This window comes from Girardinichthys multiradiatus, chromosome 12, assembly GCF_021462225.1.
Source record: "Girardinichthys multiradiatus isolate DD_20200921_A chromosome 12, DD_fGirMul_XY1, whole genome shotgun sequence".
In the NCBI taxonomy this organism is placed as follows: Eukaryota; Metazoa; Chordata; class Actinopteri; order Cyprinodontiformes; family Goodeidae; genus Girardinichthys; species Girardinichthys multiradiatus.
Window position 1 is genome coordinate 21,463,901 of NC_061805.1, and position 24,845 is coordinate 21,488,745.

The 24,845-nt window shown below is 43.5% G+C and overlaps 1 protein-coding gene across 6 annotated transcripts in view; it reads right to left on the reverse strand.

Annotated features, from left to right (window-relative positions):
- nsd3 (nuclear receptor binding SET domain protein 3) overlaps window positions 1-18,182 on the reverse strand; it is a 37,506-nt gene extending 19,324 nt beyond the window's left edge. For 2 of the 6 annotated variants that reach the window (XM_047381060.1, XM_047381059.1), the window contains exons 1-13: window positions 17,754-18,166; window positions 11,683-12,536; window positions 9,188-9,454; window positions 8,942-9,104; window positions 8,707-8,861; window positions 7,129-7,755; window positions 6,894-7,059; window positions 5,265-5,365; window positions 4,925-4,970; window positions 4,716-4,846; window positions 4,351-4,476; window positions 2,800-2,926; window positions 2,510-2,710 (exon numbers count right to left, since the gene is read on the reverse strand). In XM_047381060.1, the coding sequence (XP_047237016.1) occupies window positions 2,510-2,710; window positions 2,800-2,926; window positions 4,351-4,476; window positions 4,716-4,846; window positions 4,925-4,970; window positions 5,265-5,365; window positions 6,894-7,059; window positions 7,129-7,755; window positions 8,707-8,861; window positions 8,942-9,104; window positions 9,188-9,454; window positions 11,683-12,492 (2,920 nt within the window). In that variant the 5' untranslated portion in view covers window positions 12,493-12,536; window positions 17,754-18,166. Of the gene's footprint in view, window positions 1-2,509; window positions 2,711-2,799; window positions 2,927-4,350; window positions 4,477-4,715; window positions 4,847-4,924; window positions 4,971-5,264; window positions 5,366-6,893; window positions 7,060-7,128; window positions 7,756-8,706; window positions 8,862-8,941; window positions 9,105-9,187; window positions 9,455-11,682; window positions 12,537-17,753 lie in introns of all 6 variants that reach the window. The other 4 variants (XM_047381057.1, XM_047381055.1, XM_047381056.1 and 1 more) reach the window with 4 other exon arrangements.
- Window positions 18,183-24,845: the final 6,663 nt, after the last annotated feature.

Consider the following 24,845-nt stretch of genomic DNA (forward strand, 5'->3'; position numbering starts at 1 on the left):
ACTTTTTATTGGAAATACTCTACAACTGTGAGTGATGGAATCTAAAACCAAAATCCAGAAAATCACATTGTGTGATTTTTAAGTAATTAATTAGCATTTAGTTGCATGACATCAGTATTTGATCACCTAGCAACCAGTAAGAATCCCGGCTCTAACAGGCCCGTTAGTTCTTCTTTAAGAAGCCATCCTGTTCTCCACCTGAATTAACTGCACCTGTTTGAACTGGTTATCTGTATAAAAGACAGCTGTCCACACACTCAATCAAACAAACAAACTCCAACCTAGTCTCCAATGAGACAAAATAGAGCTTTTTGGTCTAAACTCCACTCGCCTTGTTTGGAGGAAGAAGGATGAGAGCAACCCCAAGAACACCATCCCTACCATGAAGCCTGGAGGTGGAAACATTATTCTTTGGAGATGCTTCTCTGCAAAGGGGACGGGACGGCTGCACCGTATTGAGGAGAGGATGGATGGGGCCATGTATCTGGAGATCTTAGCCAGCAACCTCCTTCTCTCAGTAAGGGCATTGAAGATGGGTCGCATGGCTGGGTCTTCCAGCATGACAACGACCCGAAGCACACAGCCAGGGCAACTCTCCATAAGAAGCATCTCAAGGTCCTGCAGTGGCCTAGCCAGTCTCCAGACCTGAACACAATCGAAAATCTTTGGAGGGAGCTGAAAGTCTGTATTGCCTAGCGACAGCCCTGAAACCTGAAGGATCTGTAGAACATCTATATGGAGGAGTGGTCCAAAATCCCTGCTGCAGTGTGGGAAAACCTCATTAAGATCTACAGGAAATGTCATATCTGGAATTGCAAACAAAGGTTTCTGTACTAAATTTTAAGTTTTGTTTTTCTGATGTATCAAATACCGATGTCATGCAATAAAATCGTAATTAATTACTTAAAATCACACAATGTGATTTTCTGGATTTTTGTTTTAGACTGTCACTCACAGTTGAAGAGCATCTATGATAAAAATTAAAGACTTCTACATGCTTTGCTAGTAGGAAAACCTGCACAATCTGCAGTGTATCAAATACTAGTTCTCCCCACTGTACTTTACTACCATGGCTCTTGAAATACATTACACTACAAAGTATTGCAAAGCAATCCTTTATAACTGCAATATTTACTTAGCTTTTGTGTAATGTTCAGGCCTTATTTGAGGAAAAGCAGTTGCTGGGACTTGAATTTTTTGCCATGTCTGGCATGATATGCGAAACCCCCCAGAAGTTGCACGGACTGATATGGTAGCCTCTGCTTTCCTCCAAAAATGGGACGTGACAGTTTTAAAGAGAATGAAGTGATGTGACACTAAATCCATCTACGGTTTTTATGGGGACTCACACCACTCTTTGCAACAGTGCTCGAATAGTAAGCATTGGACTTTCTCTGATTTTCTTCCCCATCCAGCTCCTCGTCCACCCTTCTTTGTCACAGTTCCAGCTGCGTTTAATGCTCTGTCCGTAGAAATGGGCCAATTTAGGTGCAATAGCTATTTTCTTTGATTTTCTGCATTAGCCCTTGCCGTTCCCATTGTGAAGAGGGGCTAAAAGAATTCAGCCTATTTATACTCAAGGGAAACCGGAAATCAAGGATTACTAATCAGATGTTACAAGATACAAAATATAAGTCAGTTATTTTATAGTGATTATTAGGGGTAACAATATTAGTTGCTCAGCTGATTTGTTAAAAATCTCTTATTTCTTAATAAATGCTCTATTTGTTGTTTTTGGCATCAAATTTTCATTTAAATCCTTTTTTTGGATCCAATTGCAACAAAAATTAACACTAAATAAGATTAAAACCCCCAAGCAGAAAGTACCAGGTTTAACTAAGCAGTAAATACACAAAGCCCTCCATCCTAACATTAACTCTGACACCCCTCTTTGTCCCTGCTGAAGAAAGGCATCCACAAGGCATGTTGCTGCCACTACCATGTTTCTGATATATTTTGATCCCGTTGTGTGGACCTACCAGTAAGGTTGCCTGTAAACAAGCTTTCTTCTCAACCTTTGTAAGTTTCTTTCACTATTGGATGGTCTCTCCTTGAGTGACACAGGGAATCTCCTCTTTTTCCAGATAGTTTATTTGTGGTAGGATGACACACCATCATCATCTATTTCCAGGAACATTGCAATAGCTTTTTCTGTCCCCAGTTGTCTTCCAGGTACACCTCATTTAAACCAGAGAACTGGAAGTTCTGTGTCACCAAATTCTCTGGACAAAACACTTTAAAAATCATGTAGCTTTAGGCTCCAGAAAATGACTTAAGACAAACACTGTGTCTTTTTTCTTACTCTTGCACTTCATTTGTCATATTTTACCCCCTGAACACTGCCCCGACCTCGCCCTTTCGAATTAGTTTCTAGTTTCATCTGTTTTTCATCCTTTTTTTTTTTCCAAATGTAAGTTAGCCTTTTTGCATCTTGTAACCACAAGGTTCCGGCAGCCAGACTCAAACAGGAGCTTAAAACAGCCAGCAAACGAAGCGGAAGCTGCTCTACCTTTACTGGCTCGTTGCACGTCCCGTTCCAGGCAACAAGTGGAGCAGCTGTGCTGCGGGCAACAGAAGCCTCCACCAGAACCGCTGGTGGTGCCTGGCAATTTCCGGACACAATCATCGTGGTAGAAGCATCCGCAACCAGGCATGGAGCAGCGAGTCACCTCCGGGTCCGCTGATTTGCAGCCAAAACAAGGATGATTGCCTAATAAAAAAAAACATCAGAAAGCCGTTCACAACAAAAGAGACATATTTAGCCCAGGACACTGAGGAGGACACTGGCCTTGCTCTCACCATTTCTACATTCGTTGCAGGTGAATCTGCCCTCTGGAGGAGACGACAGACCGAGACACTCCAGGTGGAACTGTCTGTTGCAGTCACCCTCACACATGACTAAACCCTCCCCGTACACCTCGCAGATCTAAACAACACATACACAGGCTGTTACATCATCATATGACTCAATGTACAGAGCCTTGCAAAACGATTTATACTCCTTAATCACATTTTGTTACGTTACAAACACAAACCTTAATGTATTTTCTTGGGATTTTATGAAGCAGAACAACATAAATTTGTGAAATACTGTAACAGAGGAAAGTAAACGATAAGAGTCAATATTTTGCAGAACCACCTTTTGCCACAGTTACAGCTTTACACATCTACAGACTGACATTATTGCACATTATTCTTTGCAAAATAGCTCAAATCCAGTAAGGCTGGCCGGAGAGCATCTGCGAACATTATTTTTTGTGACTTGTCGCTGATTCTCAATAGGATTTACATCTGGACTTTGAATCATTTTTAATCTGCTTTGGTGTAAACCAGTCCATAGCACCTCTGGCTGTATGTTTAGGGTCATTGTTGTGGTAGAAGGCAAACCTCCGCCCCAGTATCAAGACTTTTTCAGCCTCAACCAGGTTTTCTTCCAGCGTTACACTTTAGTTCTTCCTATTCACTCCAGCCAGCTTCAAACCCAGCAAAGCATCCCTACAGTATAATTCTGCCACTCCCATGTTTCAGGTTAACAAATGGCATTAGTTTTCCTGCACACAAAGGGAAATGGTTTAACTTTGGTCTCATCTGACAAGAGCACCTTCTTCCACAGTTTCCTGGATCGCCTGCATGATTTGTGGCAAACTGCTGGCAAACTTGTGGCTCCTTTAATCACATCACTCATCTTTGATGCACGCAACTAACAGATTCTCCCACCTGAGCTGTAGATCTCTGCAGTTCCTCCATAGTTGAACTCTTTTCTGCTGCTGTGATTAACAGTCTCCTTGTCTGGCCTATCAGATTAGGTGGCCAGCCATGTCTTGGTAGTTGTACAGTTGTGCTATACTCTGTACTATACTCTGTATTCTCAGATTGTAAATTGAACAGAGTTCTGTCAGATCTTTAAATCTTGGTTTATTGTTTTGTAAGACTATCCCTGCTTTAAACCTTCAATCAACTATCTCCCTGACTTCTCTGCTGTGTTTCTTGGTCTTCATGATGCTGTCTAGTCAATAATGTTCTCTAACAAACATCTGAGTCCTACAAAGACAGCAGGATTTATACTGAGATTTAATTACACCTACATGATTTTTTTTTACTGAATTGATGGTTTCTGAAGGATATTGGTGGACTGGATTTTACTTGGGGGTTGAAAGAGTACCATTATTTTTCCACCTCATAATTATGCACAACATTTTGTTGCTCCAGCGCATAATATCCCACTAAAATAGATTAAAGCCTGTGGCTGTAAGTTTAAAACACGTGATGAAGCCTAACGGGTATGAAACTTTGGCAAAGCACTGTATGTGTGTTTGTTAGATGGAGTAATCCAACAGAGACCAATCTTACTTGGCACACCGTGTCTCTCTGTCCAGTACCGCTGTCTTGACGGGACAAACCGGAGTCCACGGACTGGGTGTCTGAAGCGTCAGCATCTGCTGCTGCTGGACTGTCGAGGCTCTTCCCAAATAATCCCTGGAGGATTATTAGTTGAAAAGTGACTGAATTTAACAAGACTTTGCTTAGAAAAGCTTTAACGAATACCTTTCACCTTAAAAAAAGACTTGACAATAAATTATTCATCTGTAACACGTTGATGTGAATGATGTGTAGGGGTGTTATGACGTGCTTTAAGCAAAGAAAAGACAGCATGAGATTTTTTTATTTTTGCGGTACGTTCCTGACGTGTCTGTGTAGTTTCATTTGAAGCCCACCTGTGGGTCGTTGAGACCCCTGGAGTCGGAATCAGAGGTATCTCTGTACTGAGATGAAGCCATTTCGACGTCTGTTGATGCTCTGCTTCGCTTCTTCAGGGGTTTGCACGCATCCGAGATCTCACTGGCTCCTTCCAGAAGGAGTTTATATGTTATCAAGGAGTCTGTGGTTGGTGGTTTTGAGGAGGTGTTAAAGAGTATTTTCATACCTTTCTGTGAACCCGTCTTCAGCGTGGTTTCTGGAGCCATCTCAGCCTAAGGAACGCAAATTTCAGACTTTGTAGAACACTGTGTTCTCCGATTCATATAACAGCTGAAAACATGCCGTTTAATTTATTTAACATTTTCACTGAATGAAAAATGTATCTGCAGCACTTTAAACTGAAACGTTCACTCTGGTGGGACTCGGAGTTCACGATTCATTTCATTTTTAACGTGCGGTGTAGAACAAAGGTGTTGCAATGAGAGAGAAGCCGTATCATCATCTTCCCCGCATGTTTGCTGCTCATCTTAGGTCTGAGCCTCATGTAAGCAGAGGAAGACTCATACCTGTTCTTTTTTAGTTTTCTTCTTAGGGATGGGATCGGTGCCTCTCTCTGACTCAGACCTACTCCGGCCTGACCGCCGCTGAGGCTTCCTCTCCTGAGAGCCTGAAGGCAAAAATAAATAAATAATCAACCTGCATTTCGTGCTGATGTCACACAGAGATAAACAGTCACATTTATTTTGGTACAGCAGGCGAAGATGAGCAAGAAGATGAGCAACTCATCTCCCCTGGCAGTAGCATAATCTCACACTGAAAAATGTAGAAAAGTCCAACCTTTAGTTGAAGTTCAATTTATGAAGTGGGGTAAAATATTCCACATTAGGTAGTAATTTCTTTTTAATAAATCACTGGTTCCCCACCAAATGGTACCACTGCTGTCAGTACCTTGTACAACCCTCTTTTGTGTTCAGAACTACATTTAGTCCTCTATAACATTTTACAAGATGGGAACACACAGAGAGGGGTGTTTAATCATTACTCTCGCAATATTCTCTCCAAAATGTCTCTTCTCTTAAGCCCCCCCCCCAACAGGTTTTCTATAAGATTTACACCTGGAGACTCAAAATGGGCAAAAATTATTTATTTAACCGGTTTAACCAAAAGCTAAACATGGAAAGTTTAATTGAACGAGTAAAGCAACAGAAATAGGATCTGTAAATCATGTTGGATCTGAAACAGAAAAGGGTGTGGTGCGTTTGCCTTTTTAAAAGAAAGGCCTACAGCTCCCTACGTTATTTGGGTTCGATTTTTTCCATCCTTCACTTTCTTCAAAACGAGTGGTGTATTTGGTCATGTTTAGTAAACGGATGCAATCAAGTCCGTAAAAGACGTCGGATGTTTGGGGTCGAAAAAAAAGATTAAGCATGGTTAATAAAAGATGAATACTTTGTGTAATACCTTAGGGTCTCCCATGTTGAGAGCATTTTCGTTTGAGTGTAAGAATCTGGCAAATTAATGCATCCATCTGCACCAGTGCTGCAAAATAGCAAAATTTCTATCAATGTTTGATTGCTCTCAAGGGCCGACAAAAAACCCATCCATGGGCTGCAAATGGCTCCTGGGCCGCAGTTTGGACACCCCTCATCTCTACCGACCCGAGCAGCTCCGGTCCAGGTTTTCCTTTGTTTCCATGATGTTGTGCTTGATCCTCTAAAGCTCACATGATGTGTGATTTATGAAGAGCCAGAGGAAGGTCAGAGAGGGCCTCCTCTTTGGAGCTGGAAATGTTTTGTGAAAGAGGTTTTAGTGACCCTAAAACCACTTTAGGCTGCAGCTCTTGCACATGGTACATGGTGGCAAGCTGGACCTGAGTCCTCCCCCAGTCTAATTACAGATAGATGTATCGCATCATATTTATACCACAGAGAAATCGAAAGTCATGAATTAGTATGTAAAAGTTTCTAAAAATTGTGATTAATAAAAAAGTAAACAATACGTAAAAAACAAATCCTAAAAATACGTTTATTTTGACAGGATTAAATTTTTTACCCCAGTGAATAAAAGCAGTCAAATTCAAGGTTGGATGTGAGGTCATCTGCTTTAATAAAATATACGTTTTTATAGGAGTGCCAGTAAACATGGAGGCTGCTATAATCGGCTGGAGATCCTACATGTGTGCTTTATTTACCCACCTTGTGGACTGCTGCTGGGTGATCCAGGTGAAGAGGTTTGTCGATTTGCTGACTCGCTCCTCCTGATGGCAGGAGAACCTCTCCTCTCATCGCTCTCTTCCTCACCCTCATCCCCTTCTTCCTCCTCCTCCTCTGGACTGGGCTCAGGTTTGGCTCTGCTGTCCTGCTGAAAGCAACATTCAGATCAGACTTTACGAGATATCTCCACCATCCATCTGCACTCAGTTAGACCTACATCAGGTGAGCAGTATCCCAGGTCGGGCTGCCTGGCCTCTCTTTCCACTCTCTCCTTCTTCTCTTCTTCTTTGTCCTTCTTCGGGGATGGCGTGATGTTTTTCTGCAGGAGAGGCCAGTCACACTTGGTGATCTCCACATTCAGCCTCTTCATGGTGATGGAGAGAGGTAGCAGCTTCCTTGCTGCTGCCGTTTTCCACGGCCTGACCGGAGGTGGTGGCGAGTCCTGTTTTGCATCGGAGCTGGCGTTTGGCTTCGGAGAACTCTTCTTCTGTTGTTCTCCCTTCTGGTTCTTCTCTCCACCAGCGGGCTGTGAGTTTGTGCTGTCTTCTATGTTGGAAATGCTGCACTGCCTCCGTGGCAGCTGCCTCCGTGGCGGCTGCTCTCTGTCAGGTGACTTCACCCTTACGTCCTCCTTCTTACCGACCGAGCCACTGGAGCGCCGGTTCCGTTTCTCAGCTCTGATGCTGGGTTTCTTAGTAGGCGGGGCCTCATCGGGTTCCGGGTCAACGTAGATGAAGGTGTAGTTGTCAATCCGCTCCTGGCGCGTCATGAGGAAGGCGTCTTCAGCATGGCCGACACCCACTTCCCACTGAGTACGCTCCCTCTGAGGGATAGGCTTCAAAAGCTAGAGAAAGATAAAATAGGAAGGATTTATTGATTAATAATTATCATTTATTGGAACTTTATGAAGATATTACATTTAAATATAACAATAATGTAGCAGCCTGCTACAAAAAACTATTTGTTTCTATTTCTTTAAGTAAAACAGTGAAACGTACCAAAAACAACACAAGCTGACACATAAAGATGCCCATAAATTGATTACCAAAGAGCTATTAGCTAAAAAATGGCATAGAGTCAACAATCAGCCCCCTCTGTGCTGTAAAACACAACATTAGGCTGAAAACAAGTGAAAAAGCAGCAAAGTTCAAAGACAAACATTAAATGTTATTAGATCAAGACCACTTCAGAAGATTTTATGAAAGTATAACAATATTGGAAATGAAAAGGTACCAAAATGAGTAATCACAGCCTGTGCACTATTTAAACAGAGGACCGGCCTATACATACGTTGAATGTCCTGGTAACATTCAGCAAGAAGAGCAACGCATCCAAATTTTAATAATACGGCTGATAGGAAGCATAAAAAGATTGTTTTAACACCAAGAAACAATGGAAACCTATTGATATCTAGCATGTTAGGGCTAGGCATAAACCAGTATTAACAAGATATTTACATACACTCTATTAAAAGACTTAACCATTCCTCAATGTCTGACTTCAAATCAAACTAAGCTCTTCGTGTTTTAGGTCAGTTAGGATTCACGAAATTCTCATTTGATCATTTAAAATAATAAGAGATTTTTTTTTAATCAACTTCTCAAATTTCAGATGTTTACAAATACTAAGATAACTGTGCCTTTAAACAGTTTCCTAATGGTCAGATTATGATGTCATGGGTAGACATCTGGTTTTTATATTCCCAGCCTACTCTTCACATCAGTTCACCAGAAACATTTTTGATTATATATTAGATAATACTCTTAAAGTTTTTCCAAGAAATATTTGTAGATACTTTTTGCCTCTCCACTGGGTTCGTGGCTTTGCGCAGCGTCTCCGCCTGGAGCTCGTCGAACTGTTGCTTCCCCTGGTATGTGACTATCCTCTTCTCGTGGATCCACGCTCGCTCAGCGACGCTGCCGAAGAACTGAACGTGATATTCCCTGTGTCCTGTTGAAAAGAGGACTTACAGGCTTACACATTCAGAAGAAAGATGGAAACTGTCTTGTGGTGTTTTTAACGGATCTTACCTCTGGTGTTAATGCGAGTGTGGACCTTCATCTGTGGGTCTGAGGAGACCATGCAGGGCCACCAGGGATAGGTGCCCACCTTGGACCACACCAGATCTCCGATTACAAACTCCTTACAGAACCCCGTCTCCTGGATCACCGATGGATGATGGACTTTAGTAACCTAAAGATGAAGATGGAACTTGTTACTGGTCTCCTACAACATACGACGACTGGAAATGAAGGTCCTAAACTACTCGCTCTTGCCTTTGGTGCTTTTGGTTCAGTTTTGATGACTGTCCTCTGAGGTTTCTCAATCTGAGTTGGCGGAGGCTCGCTCGGCTGCGGTTCTCTTGGCTGCGGCGAGATGTGGGCGTCCTCTGTCTGGGCCGTCGTGCCAGCTTCTTCTTGGCTCCGCTCCACAGTCTGCTGATGCTGGACCTGAATCTGCAACCTCGCACTCTTTTTCCTCTTCTCCTTCTTCCTCTCGTGTCTGCGCTGCACCTGAGTGACCTCGTTCTTCTGAGACTCCTTCTGAAGGTGGGACGTAAAGTGATGGTGACAATATATCCAGTGTGTTGTTTTTCTTTGGTTACTTTCTATATACAAAGCCAGCAGAAAGTATTCACACCCTTCACCGTTTCCTCACATTGTAATGCTACAGACAAATTCATATTCCTAATTAGATTTAAGCATAGTTTTCTTTTGAAACAAAAGTCTACTCAAAATATCCTATAATAATGGAGTGAAAGGTACATTTTGGTAAATTTATAAAAAAGTTAAACTTTACACATAAGAAAAAGTTAAATATCGGAAGTATTCACACCGACAGCTTAATATTTTGTTGAGGCACTTTTGGCAGCAAGGACAGCTTCATGTTTTCTTGGGGTTGTCTCTACAAATTTACAGGGTTTTTTTTCCCCCTGACATTCTTCTCCTCTGATCTTCTCAGTTCAGTGAAGCCCGATGGGCTCAACGACATACAGACTGCTCATGAAGCAACTCCTTTGTTATCCTGTCGTTGTACCTAAGGTCACCGTCGTGTTGGAAAATGAACTGTCGCCTCAGTTTGAGGTCCAGAACTCTAGAGAAGGTTTTCTTGGAGAACCTCTCTATATTTGGCTGTCATCTTATGGTGCGTTTCTTTTTCCTACACAGGAGTCAGAGTGCCCCCCCCCCCCAAAAGTCGGAATTACAACTCAGAAGTTCGGAGCAACAGGACCATATCCGACCTCCACATTTAAGATGGCTGCTACTCGCATCAGCAGCGTAAAACTTTCCAACTGTGACTGTTTTCAGCAGCTGTAGTCAGTTATAAACGTACTACTATTTTACTACGACGGTGTATGTGTGCATGAAATACCGTGTAGAACAGTGTTTATTGTCATTGTTATTGTTGTAGGACTGCTGTTACAGTTGCTAGTGATACAAACATAAACAAGCGGGAAACTGGAACGCTACAACTTGGAAACGACGTAAACCCTGACTTCCCAGGTTAATGGAGCCCAACATTACCTTCTATGCAAACTAGTCACACTGCAAAAACAACATCCCCACAGCATGATGCAATCACTGCCATGCTTCACAGTAGAGATGATGTTAGGCTGGTGATGTGCCCCTTGTCTCCAGACATGATGCTTGAAGTTCAAGCTGAAACCCTCTATTTTGGTCTCAGCGGACCAGAAAATGTTGTTTCTCCAGATGCTTTCTGAATAAAATCAAGCTGGCTGCCATGTCCGCCAGGCCACTCTACCATTAAGAACTGATTGGTGGGTTGAATTGGCAATGTTGACCTTTTAGATGGACGCTTTCTGGTGGCACAGCACGTTTTACTTCAATAAAATCTGAATTTTAATCTGAACTTCCTTAGACATTGTAGGACTGTCTGGAGAATGGTTAAAAGAAATCCAGGACATGAGTTTTCCATGTGTGAATCTCAATGCAGTCGTTTCAACTTCTGTTTAGTGTGCTTTGACGATATTTCTGCTGTACAGCAGAAAAAAATAATAATCTTCCACAATCTAGAAACGTAATGTTTGATATGTTCTTCCTGCATCTTGATAGGTCAGCGCAAATATTTTATTTGGTATATGAAAAAAAGCTAGTTTTTCTTAGACATTACCTTTGGCTGAAAGGACTTCTAGTACAGCACCAATAACAGACCTAATAGACTGAGGTGGGGGTCAGGCAACACTGAGGCCCTTTTTACACGTCAACGATCCATTACAAACAGGATTCTTTTCCGTTTCTGTTAACACGTCTACATGACATTGTTTTAATTACGATCTACGTTCACAAGGCAACGGTAGAGATGTGAAGATGGTGTCATTCCCCGACTACGCCAGGAATAGCCGATATGCTGTTTTCAAACACGTTCCGCTTACAAAATGGAAGAGAAAATGTCATATAAACAGTGTATAAACAATAAAAACACAATTGCGTTTTCACCAGAAAATGTTGTTGTGTAAACAGGACTTGACATATTGTGCGTTCTTTTTATACTGGGAAGGCGGAGTTCCCAGTAGGAAAAATGATAAGAACATGAGAACGTCCCCAGAAGTCAGAATCCCGACAGGAAAAGCCGTAAGTCGTAAGGGTAAGAGCGCAAATACGTTTTCATAGCACTATAAATAGTTATCAGGATGCCTCAATGATACATTCGTGGACTGACTGTTTTTGCTCTCTATACATAGTTTAAATTTATTTCAAAGTCAAAATTTAATTTCCAAGAGAATAAGCTGTATCTTAGGGGTGAAAAATACCTGCAGCTCCTGCAGCAGATCCCCGCACAGCGCAGACTCGAACAGCTCTTTTCCATTCTGATACGTCTTTATGATCTTCAGCTTGATCTCAGGAGAGCTGGTTTTCTTCAGCACCCCACCAGCGGTGTTGGATGGGGCGAGTGCAGGCTGAGAAGAGGGGGTACTGTCCACAAGGGAGGGAGGAGGGCTGGAGGAAGGCAGGTGTAACGGAGGAGGGGGTGGTAGGTTGTGGCTCATGATGTGAGGCGTCTGGGACAGTTGGTGCTGGGCAGGCAGCGACGGCGGTGGAGGACTATGTCGGTGTGAGTGGGTCTGTATGTGAGGTGGGTTTGAGTGGAAGGGGTGTGCGTGTTGGTGGTGGTGGTGGTGATGGGGGTGGTGGAGGTGCGGGTGATGTATGGGCAGCGGGGGAGATACGGGAGATAGAGGTCTATCATGAAGACCTGGTCCTCTCAGGACAGTTCCCTCCCCCGGCAGGAGGCCATGCTCCCCATAGCTCCGTATGGCTCCGTAGCCGTTAGCTGAGCCGTTGGGGAACTGGGAGTACATGGAAAACTTGGCCTGGGGCTCGTACAAACCCAGACCTGGGGGGTAGCCATTAGAGACCTGCGGCATGTCCTCCGAGGCTGACGGCGGGTAGGAAAACTCTGCATCCAGGGCAGCATCGTAAGAGGGACCACTATCTTCACCCGGGTCACTACCGGTGTCACAGGAGCCGTCCTGTCTGATGTTGGCTGAGTCAATGAGCTGAGGGGGTTGCTGAATTGTATTTCCCATGATCCCTTGCATGAAAGAGAAGGAGAAATCCATTGTTGGGCTCCTGCATCCTTAACTGTCTTTTTCTTTGACTGGACCTGGGGACAAAGATGTGGAAAACATTAAGATTCTGATGTTCTCTTAAACAACTCTACTTACAAATAGATCTAAATGCATCCTTCACAAGAGAAATTAACATCCATATTTTATGCAACTCTTGGGGTTCTGCAAGATCCTGCTTCCATACCCTTGTGCTGTATTACCTACAATCTACACATGACAAAAAATCCATTATGATGGACGTAAACAAAAATACAAATCTATTACTTTCCATTAATCAACAGACACCAGCTATGTCTGGTTGACTGATACGTCAAGGCGCAGCACCAAGCAATTCTTTAATCACGGAGCAGGAGTAGAAATATACTGCAGGTTGTTTGATAGAAGTAATGCCATTTTGGGGGGGGGGACCCCATATTCATAACATTTTCTGTGAGCTTTAATGTTTCGGTCGTAATAATCTGCATCAGTTGAGGGCGTCAGGAGCTCTAAAAGTCGATCCAATGGGCCAATTATATTATAGGCCTGCAGAGAGTGAATGCATGCAACTTAAATTGTAATAACACTGCATCCAATAATACTAATAATTTTGCACTTATTGATATTCCGATGTTGTTCAGCTCTAGCCTGAAAGCTGAGAAACAGTGAAATACGTCAAGCAGTTAATGAAATTGGCAGCTTTGCCTTGATTGGTTCTTAACAATGATCAGCTGGTCAAATTCGGCAAAAATCAAAATATTTTCCTCCTTGTTTAATGCATCAAAGCTGAAAGTCTTCCACTTATTTGATAAACACACAAAAAAGAGCAGATTCGTTAGTGCAAGTTTTTCATTGACCTACCAGACAATCAGAAAGAGAGATGTGCTTTGATGCACACACACGAGGACAACAATTTCTTCACTTGATGCTGGATTCAAAACCTCCACCAACGAAACTTCATAACATATTTCCTTTAATGATGGATGTCTTTTGCATTTAGGGTTACACAATGTATTGAATCGCAATAAATTCCTTTGAAATATGGGTCCAAAATCCCAATTGCAAAAGACTCCTTGGATGCAATATCTTGTATAATATATTTTAAGTCCCATGTATGAAAATTCTGCATTGCAAGAACAGATTTAGCCGTTGATTAGACTCTCGCTGCCTTTCATGCTCATACAAGATATATATTTTTAGCAATGGAGATCCCAAAGCTCACACTGAGTTTCGGGTTGTTGTGATGAAGGAATAGAAAGAAAAGACTGAGAAAGAAAGAATCCGCCAATATCTTAAATAGGTATTGGCCTGTAAAAGCCTAATCATTGCATCTCTACTCAACAGCAACTATTTGGTGTGCCATTTATACTTTATTTTGTCAAACAATAAAATATTCAGAAGCTACTGGATCAATATAATCTGAAATTTCAGATTAGGACCCAAGTGTTGGACATGGAAAAGTTCCATTTGCACTCAAAAGTCAGTAATAATGAGTTCCAAATTAGACAAATCAACTAGAACATTGTGGCTCCTCAGCACCTCTGGCTGCTGTAAAAAAGGTACTGGAGTCAGATGTAACCCCTGGAGGTTTACATCTGACCTGATTAAATGGGTTACACGCATAGCAAATGCAACCCCTAATACTTAATGTGGTCCTTTAGTATTGTGATGAGTAAAATGCACAGTAATGGGCTTGTGAGCCTATCAGCAGTTTGTTCCTGAGTACATGAGTTAACACCGCTTATAACTAGAGCATGGCTGAAGTGATGCCGTTCCTAGATAAGCAAAGGTCAGCATTAGATTAAACTTGAATTGTCAAAAATAATTTCCAAATACACTTGATCTGTTGACTACAGGTGGAAAAATAGCAATATAATGAAGCCTTCCAAGGTTCAAATGGATTGTGTTCATGGATCAAATAATTATTGGATTATCTAACATTATGTCATGTTGATTCAAAAAACCAATGTGTATTTTCTGTAGAGCTCTTTTTAATGTATCCATAGAGTGTTATTACGAAACGTAATTCTAGGAAAACCTGTGTATAAATGCCTAAGTACACAGACAGAACTATAATACTGTGACAAAACAAAATAAAATCATAGGGGCACAATCTTAGGAAAACATGCAGTTGTGATATTATTGTTGAATGTTTAGACACCACCTCGCTCGCTGAACTTTGGCATCTCAGTCACTAAAACCCATGTCAGGTGTGGGTCTCAAGAGCAGGGAAAGACCATCAAACTTATAAAATATATTATCAATGTGAAGAGCATGCACCTCACTTAATCCATTAGTCTACTAAATACTAATTGCATCCAAGCAGCTGGATGCCATTGCGACACAATAAAGAATGTGATTCACTGTAATGTGCAGCTGTAGAAACAGTAAAGGCAGAAACGACAAGAAATTTAGACGAACAAAATGATATTTGATGTGATGTGGTGCGTTCTTCCAACTGGGAACGTCGGAGTGTTCACTTTGTACTCGGAAATCTGATTTTATGAGTTCCCAGTGACAAATGCAACAAGAACACCCCTAAAAGTTGAAATTCTGACAGGGGAGGTCGGAGGTTGCCAAACAGCCCCATGTTGAGTACCCACTAAGGCTGCGCATACAAACCATAGAGAAAGTCACATGTATAAACTGTTTATCAGCTCTTCTGACAGTTTGGATCTCCATAACCAGCAGCAACAGTACTTTAAAACCTCTATTTGTGAACATGTTCCTTTAGTCTCTGAATGCACAAAATAGAGAAAAACATCATTAGTAGCTTGTATTACTAAGAGTTAGCAAATGCCGCTGGTTTTCTGACTTGCAACCAATACATGCTCAACTTGGATGTGATGTCATTTCCAGCTGCAGAGCTCTAACTTCCAGGGCTAATTGAATGCACCATTAAATATGTGAATAATAATGCTTACATAAATCCCTGAGTTTCAATTTCAAGAGCCTGAGATGCACCAACCAATCTGCCAGAAATCTGAATCAAACTGGTTTCCCTTGACCAGCTCTGACTGGTAATGGCCACATTAAATGCATAAACATCTGTTTTTTTTTCACCCTCATACTTGTTAGATGCATCAAAACTAATAACTCCCATCATTTTCCTGCAATAACTGAATCAACCAACCACATCTTTGAAGCTCTTGCTTTGAGGTTTATTAAAAATCAGGTAATGATAAAGTACATTTGCTCTGATTCATTAATGGGGAGAGATTTTTTTTTTTTATATTTCTGTTGGATTCAAAACCACTACATCGCAGAATCTGCAGCATGTTTTTAATTTTAAAGTTTGTATGCAAAAAAAATTAATCTAAATCGGCAGGTCAAACGCAAAAGAAAACAAGAAATCGGTATCGGCCAGAAGAAGCCTGATTGGTGCATCTCTATTAAATCACATATCTTCAATTAAAAAAGAAAAAGGAAAAAAGCAGCAGGTAAATTTAGCGGTTTGGATGTTTGATAGCAGCAGACAATAAGCAGTTTAAACAGTCATCCAATTACATATTTTATAAAAGAACATTTTGTTAAATTCCAACTCTAGTACATTGATATTTGAGAGAATTTTTCAGGTTTTTGTGCTTTTATTCAAATACGGCTGAAGGTTTGTACCCTCATGGTACCATTTCATCTCATCCAACTTCCCTTTCATACCCATAAACAAACTATTGTTCTTCCCATGTAATTAAACTATTGCCTATCAGATTATTTTCATTTGCAGTTCAGCCTTTTTGTGAATTATGGAGACAAATAGTCATAAAACAAATGCTGAAAACAGTTAATGCTCATGAAATAGGAGATCAAACCAAAATAACTCTGCGTGACCTCCTAATGGTAGATATTAAGTGAAGTCAGATAAACACATCAACCTACAGGTCACAGTGAGGAGAATACGTAAAATCATCAGCTGGGGATGTGAGGGTGAAGTATGAAATGTCCTGTTGCAGGCAGCTCCGATTTGGATCTGGAAAAAGTTGGCAAGGAAATTACCACAACTACAAAAGGTTTGAAATACTGAGCGTGGTGGGGGTATAATCAGCATGTAAAACATGCCTTGAAGCATAATAAAGGGTACATCTTCCTAATTCTTTAAGGTTTTGTTGGATTGGAAAATAGAACACCCCCCAAGCAAATTTTTCTCTTTTCTTTTACATTAAATGTAATAGGTAGGTCTCAAGATCATAGAGAAAACTGGAAATCGGCAAGACCAGAAAAAGGCAGATCGGTGCATTTCTAGTAAGAATCTGAACCTACCAAAAAAAAAAAAAAAGATATATGGGTACATTTTGCACCTTGGATGGTAGATACCTAAAAATAAGTGGGTAATTTTGTCAACCACAGCTTTAGATTTTTATATGAAACGTTTAGTTAAATTCCAGGTTTAATGCACTGACCATTGAGAGCTTTTGCAGGCTTGTGTTTTTGTGCTTTTAATCACATCAACACAAACACATGGTGACCAGCTTTCACAAACAAAACAAAAAGCTGTTCCCTGCGGCTGCTTTGACACATGTAATATCTGGGATGATCGATTAATCAGGTTTAGAAGTGTAAAGTGAATTGGACTGACCCACTCAATGTGACTTGACGTGTGAACACACACTCAGGCTACTCAGCACCCGAAAGGTAAATAATGTAAACATCCATACGGTGTCGATTAGCGGTCAAAAGCCACCAACATCGATTCGGGGGATTCATTTCGTTTAGAAACGATGCAGTAAAGAATAATACATGGAAATATTATGTTGGTTTAATCTAAAAACGACTGCGCAGACCCCCCAAAATAATGTATTTCACTGAATGATGTTATAGCTTCCTGCGATGTTAGCATCAAGCTACCTGGCATCAAAGAGATCAAAATTAGAAGATGTTGGAGGTTTATAGGGATGAAAATGAAAACATAAAACCACTGTAGGGCTATTAATATTCAGACACACACAGCTAGTTGTCTCCCGTTGTTCAATAATGCGGGGGCAATCATGGAAAAGATGAAGGGAGATGCTAATGTTGGCTAACGCTACACTCTAATATGGCTGCCTGTGCCCCTTTAAATCAAATTGTCTTCCGTGATTAAACCTCCATCACTGGCGGTTCGGAGCGAAAGATGTGTCCAAAACAAGCTCAAACCGCCCGTGAGGAGGCGAGGGGGGAGCTAACTAATGTGCACATACGCCAAACACGCTTGTCGCTCCGGAGGAAGAGCAAAGGGGCAGCACAGATTTTGATGCCGAGCCGAAAGATGCGGGCAAAATAAGAAATAAAGATGCAAATACCTTCAGCGTGTCCCATTCTAAACACATGCACCAGCCTGCAACGGTTCCTCTTAATCTAAAGGAGGGGGGAGGTTAAAAAAAAAACCAAAAATATATATTAATCCGGTAATGTTGACAAAGCTCAGGCCTTTCCTTTTAACGCAATTCTCAACAGAGGAGAGGATGATGATGATGGTGGTGGTGGTGGTGGGGGCCGGGAGGGTGGTGTTACGCTATCTGGTCGCTATCCAATCCCAAAGCCTGGTTCTTCGTCAATGCAAAGAGCCCAGCATCTAGTCAGAACCCTGTCGGAGAAAGACACGTCCAATTCTCACCCCTTCCTGCCTTCTTAATACTCATCTCTAGCTCCCTCTTCCTTTGGTTTCACAAAACCGCCCCGCAAAATTGCTTTTAAGTTCCGCTTGGCCCTCGGTTCAGTGTATATGGCAGCCCATTGTAGCATATAAAGAAATTGCATTAATTCCTTGTTTTATGGCTGCGTTCCATTTACCACAGAATTTGGAACTCGGATTCTGGGAATGACGTCACACCAGTCTTCGAGGAGGTGCATACAAAATGCAGTCAAATTTGAGGTAATAAAAGGTTAATTTGCACTTCTGATGGTTCGTATAACAACTATGTGTTAACAAGGGTGCTTCATAAAGTGAAGAACATAATGGACAACACTGATCATTCTTTTCACAAAACAATAATGCAGCTACAGTCAGAAGCGTCTTCAAATCCGCTCCAGCACAGGCTGCAACAAACCCTCCCTGCCTATAGAAATCACCATGACTCTTTGAAGAAACTTAGACAATGAGAGCTCCTTTAACGTCCAATTTACCTTTAACAATAAACACCTATTTATTGATCTAATGGAAAGCACGTGTGCTACTTCTTAAATGAGATTCAACCCATCATGAGTGAAAATATTTTTCCTGTAAATTCCACTAATGCCCGAGAGTCACGCTGGTTTTCAAGTCTGGAATGCTTTGTGATTTTAGCCTAGGGAATAAATGTGTTCAAGGACAACTTCTGACTTTGGAATTTATACTTCAGGTAGACATTCCAGTTAATTTTTCAGACTTAGAGGTCAGAAATTCTAATTTCCAAGAACAAATGAAGTGCACCTCTAATGTTAACTATACAAATTCCTTAAATGACTTTTGTACTATTCAGAACTGAAACTATATATATCTGGAATAAATATTTCTTTATTTCTCAGATACCTACAGCATAGTTATTATTAAAAACTTCTACTGTCTTTCATTGTCTTAAAATGGTAACCTATCAACCTATCATTTACTGTTAAACCAGGATTGACACATGTGTGAAATTATGTGTTGTTGGCCCATAAAAAGAAAACAATGTTTATAATGATCTTATAATAGATATATTGCTCTTATGGTTGTTGTACTCGTACTCGTACTCGTCGTCTTCCGCTTATCCGGGACCGGGTCGTAGGGGCAGCAGACTCAATAGAGATGCCCAGACGTCCCTCTCCCCAGACACCTCCTCCAGCTCCTCCAGGGAGAGCCCAAGGCGTTCCCAGGCCAGCCGAGAGACATAGTCCCTCCAGCGTGTCCTGGGCCGTCCCCTGGGCCTCCTCCCGGTGGGACGTGCCTGGAACACCTCCCGAGGAAGGCGTCCAGGGGGCATCCGGTATAGATGCCCGAGCCACCTCAACTGGCTCCTCTCGATGTGGAGGAGCAGCGGCTCTACTCCGAGCCCCTCCCGGATGGCCAAGCTCCTCACCCTATCTCTAAGGGAGTGCCCGGCCACCCTACGGAGGAAGATAATTTCAGTCGCTTGTATCCGGGATCTCGTTCTTTCGGTCATGACCCAAAGTTCATGGCCATAGGTGAGGGTAGGAACGTAGACCGACCGGTAAATTGAGAGCTTTGCTTTTGGCTCAGCTCTCTCTTCACCACAACGGACCGGCACAGCGCCCCCATTACTGCGGCAGCCGCACTGATCCGTCTGTCGATCTCCCGCTCCATTCTTCCCTCACTCGTGAACAAGACCCCGAGATACTTAAACTCCTCCACTTGAGGCAGGAACTCCCCTCCAACTTGAAGAGGACAAGCCACCCTTTTCCGGTCGAGTACCATGGCCTCGGACTTGGAGGAGCTGATCTTCATCCCAGCCGCTTCACACTCGGCTGCGAACCACTCCAGCGCATGCTGTAGGTCTTGGCTAGAGGGGGGCAGCAGGACCACGTCATCTGCAAAAAGAAGAGACGAAATCCACTGGTCCCCAAACCAGACCCCCTCTGGCCCTTGGCTGGTGACAAAGGGCAGCCCTGCCGGAGTCTAACATGCACCGGGAACAGGTCCGACTTAGTGCCGGCAATGCGGACCAAACTCCTGCTCCGCTCGTACAGGGACCGGATGGCCCCTAATAAAGGGCCCCCAATTCCATACTCCTGGAGCACCCCCCACAGGTCATCACGAGGGACACAGTTGAATGCTTTCTCCAGGTCCACAAAACACATGTGAACCGGTTGGGCAAACTCCCATGAACCCTCGAGCACCCTGTAGAGGGTCTAGAGCTGGTCCAGTGTCCCACGGCCGGGACGAAAACTACACTGCTCCTCCTGAAGCCGAGGCTGGACTCTCCTCTCCAATACCCTGGCGTAGGCCTTACTAGGGAGGCTGAGGAGTGTGATCCCCCTGTAGTTGGAACACACCTTCCGATCCCCCTTCTTATGAAGAGGCACTGTCCCCATCCGCCACGCAATGTTGAAGAGGCGTGTCAACCATGACAGCCCAACAACATCCAGAGACTTGAGGTACTCAGGGCGGATCTCATCCACCCCAAAAGCCTTGCCACCGCGGAGCTTTTTAACCACCTCAGTGACTTCGGCCTGGGTGATGAAAGAGTCCAACCCCGAGTCCCCAGCCTCTGTTTCCACCACGGAATGCGTGATGGCAGGATTGAGGAGATCCTCGAAGTACTCCTTCCACCTCCCAATAATGTCCTCAGTTGAGGTCAGCAGCCTCCCACCCCCACTATAAACAGTGTTGGCGAAGCACTGCTTCCCCTCCTGAGGCGCCGGACGGTTTGCCAGAATCGCTTCGAGGCCAACCGGTAGTCTCTTCTCTATGGCCTCACCGAACTCCTCCCAGGCCCGAGTTTTGCCTCTGCCACAGCCCGGGCCGCAGCACGCTTGGCCTCACGGTACCCGTCAGCCGCCTCAGGAGTCCCACAAGCCAACCACAGCCGATAGGACTCCTTCTTCAGCTTGACAGCATCCCTTACTGCCGGTGTCCACCACCGGGTTCTGGGATTGCCGCCGCAGCTACAGGCAGCAGCATCGACAATAGATGCGGAGAACATGGTCCACTCGGACTCTATGTTTCCAACATCCCCCGGGATCTGGTCAACGCTCTCCCAGAAGTGGGAGTTGAATACATCCCTGGCCGAGGGCTCCGCCAGGCGTTCCCAGCAGACCCTCGCTATGCGCTTGGGCCTGCCAAGTCTGTCCGGCTTCCTCCTCCTCCAGCGGATCCAACTCACCACCAGGTGGTGATCAGTGGACAGCTCAGCCCCTCTCTTCACCCGAGTGTCCAAAACATGCGGCCGAAGGTCTGATGATATGACAATAAAGTCGATCATCGACCTCCTGCCTAGGGTGTCCTGGTGCCAAGTGCACTGATGGACACCCTTATGTTTGAACATGGTGTTCATTATGGACAATCCGTGACTAGCACAGAAGTCCAATAACAAAACATCACTCGGATTCAGATCGGGGAGTCCATTCCTCCCGATCATGCCTCTCCAGGTGTCACTGTCATTTCCCACGTGGGCGTTGAAGTCCCCCAGCAGAATAGTGGAGTCCCCGGGAGGGGCACTATCCAGCACCCCCGACAGGGACACCAAGAAGGCCGGGTACTCCGCACTACCGCTCGGCCCGTAGGCCGAGACAACAGTCAGAGACCTATCCCCAACCCAAAGGCGCAGGGATACGACCCTCTCATCAAACACGACGGCTGAGCTGGGGGGCAACAAGCAAACCCACACCAGCCCGCCGCCTCTCCCCATGGGCCACTCCAGAGTAGAAGAGAGTCCAACCTCTCTCAAGGAGATGGGTTCCAGAGCCCACGCTGTGCGTGGAGGCGAGCCCGACTATTTCTAGTCGATATCTCTCGACCTCCCGCACAAGCTCAGGCTCCTTCCCCCCCAGCGAGGTGACATTCCACGTCCCTAGAGCCAGCCTAAGCATCTGGGGATTGGGCCGCTGAGGTCTCCACCTTCGTCTGCCACCCAATCCTCTTTGCACCGGTTCCTCACTTTTCCCCCTGCAGATGGTGGGCCCACTGGGGGATGGCCTCGCGTCTCTCATTCGGGCCTGGCCCGGCCGGGTCCCGTGAGGAGCGACCCGGCGACCAGGCGCTCTCCATCGCATCCTGACCCCAGGCCTGGCTCCAGGGTGGGACCCCGGCTCCGCCGCACCGGGCGACGTCACGTGCCTCGATATTTTGGTCCTCATGAGGGATTCTTGAACCGCTCTTTGTCTGACCCATCACCTAGAGCCTGTTTGCCATAGGAGATCCTACCAGGGGCATTTAGGCCCCAGGCAACATAGCCTCTAGGATCATTTGAGCACTCAAACCCCTCCACCACGTTAAGGTGGCAGTTCAAGGAGGGAATGGTTGTTGTATCAGTCAAAAATTGTATTAATATTCTGAAACCATCTTAATTTGTGATATATAAAACAAAACTTGTATGACAACATATGACAACACATGAAATAACTTAAATTACAGTTTTTCCAAATTTCTTTAAATTAATTAAAACGCTAAACATTATATTTTGCTATTTTATTTTTGAATAGTTTAACTCTTCTTCTTAATGAGGACGAACTCAAATGTGATAATTGGTAAGGAGAGTCTGTTGACAATTAAATTACACATTGGCTTGACATACCTGGCCAAAACATCTGGATGCGGGCTCAAGAGGAATGTGGGATGTGTAATTTACTTGACTGGCTCATCGCTCAATAAACACAAAAATATTAAGCATTCTAAAAGCAGAAGACAGCAATAAATATCTAACAAAAATTTTCAAAGGTCGTTTAATTATAGGAGCAGGAAGCTCCTATAATTTACACTGCATTTGTTTGCAACAGCGTCTGTGATTGGCTCTTCGGGCCTCCTCGGCTGATCTGCAGCCCAGAGGAGGTGATTTAAGAGTTCTCACTCTGCATCAGTCTTTGTAGTACTCAGTCTTGAAGTGATGCTGCACACTGCTTTACTGTGAGCACCTAAAAACTAACCATTTACTGTAACACACTATGTAGTAATTACAAAACCAGCAACAACAACTATAGTACATATGGAATAATATTGAACCTCTGGACCTAACTCTCCATTAATATTCTTCAGTTCGCTTACCAGCCTTGTTGGTGCTTGAAGAACTGGTCCACACCATACAATTCCATTTATAAAGCATTTAAAAAACAAGGTTCATTAAAGTGGTGTACAATAAAACCAAACATAAGAGACAAGCACAGACTACAGAATGAAAGAGAGTACAGAAACACACACAAAAAATAAAAGTCAATAGGAAAGAAGCAGACAACAATAAAAACAAGTAGGACAAAGCAAAGGTTACTGTCAACAACTAACTCTGGGTTGAAAGCCAGAAAGTCAAAGTTCCAATTGAAATGTAATTAATTTATTTAAATCGGATTTAAAAACAGTAAGTAAAGGTGCAGGCTTAATGTGCAATGGAAAAGCATTCAGCTGTTTTTGGAACATGTCTACTGACTTGAGGGAGCGAGATGGTACATATAGTACAGACCAAAAGTTTGGACACACCTTCTCATTCAAAGAGTTTTCTTTATTTTCATGACTATGAATATTGTAGCTTCACACTGAAGGCATCAAAACTATGAATTAACACATGTGGAATTATATACTGAACAAAAAAGTGTGAAACAACTGAAAATATGTCTTATATTCTAGGTTCTTCAAAGTAGCCACCTTTTGCTTTGATTACTGCTCCGCACACTCTTGGCATTCTGTTGATGAGCTTGAAGAGGTAGTCACCTGAAATGGTTTTCCAACAGTCTTGAAGGAGTTCCCAGAGATGCTTAGCACTTGTTGGCCCTTTTGCCTTCACTCTGCGGTCCAGCTCAACCCAAACCATCTCGATTGGGTTCAGGTCCGGTGACTGTGGAGGCCAGGTCATCTGGCGCAGCACCCCATCACTCTCCTTCTTGGTCAAATAGTCCTTACACAGCCTGGAGGTGTGTTTGGGGTCATTGTCCTGTTGAAAAATAAATGATGGTCCAACTAAACGCAAACCGGATGGAATAGCATGCTGCTGCAAGATGCTGTGGTAGCCATGCTGGTTCAGTATGCCTTCAATTTTGAATAAATCCCCAACAGTGTCACCAGCAAAGCACCCCCACACCATCACACCTCCTCCTCCATGCTTCACGGTGGGAACCAGGCATGTAGAGTCCATCCGTTCACCTTTTCTGTGCCGCACAAAGACACGGTGGTTGGAACCAAAGATCTCAAACTTGGACTCATCAGACCAAAGCACAGATTTCCACTGGTCTAATGTCCATTCCTTGTGTTCTTTAGCCCAAACAAGCCTCTTCTGCTTGTTGCCTGTCCTCAGCAGTGGTTTCCTAGCAGCTATTTTACCATGAAGGCCTGATTCACACAGTCTCCTCTTAACAGTTGTTCTAGAGATGTATCTGCTGCTAGAACTCTGTGTGGCATTGACCTGTTCTGTAATCTGAGCTGCTGTTAACCTGCGATTTCTGAGGCTGGTGACTCGGATGAACTTATCGTCCGCAGCAGAGGTGACTCTTGGTCTTCCTTTCCTGGGGCGGTCCTCATGTGAGCCAGTTTCTTTGTAGCGCTTGATGGTTTTTGCGACTGCACTTGGGGACACTTTCAAAGTTTTCCCAGTTGTTTGGACTGACTGACCTTCATTTCTTAAAGTAATAATGGCTACTCGTTTTTCTTTATGTAGCTGCTTTTTTCTTGCCATAATACAAATCCTAGCAGTCTATTCAGTAGGACTATCAGCTGTGTACTGTATCCACCTCCTGTACAACACAACTGATGGTCCCAACCCCATTTATAAGGCTTG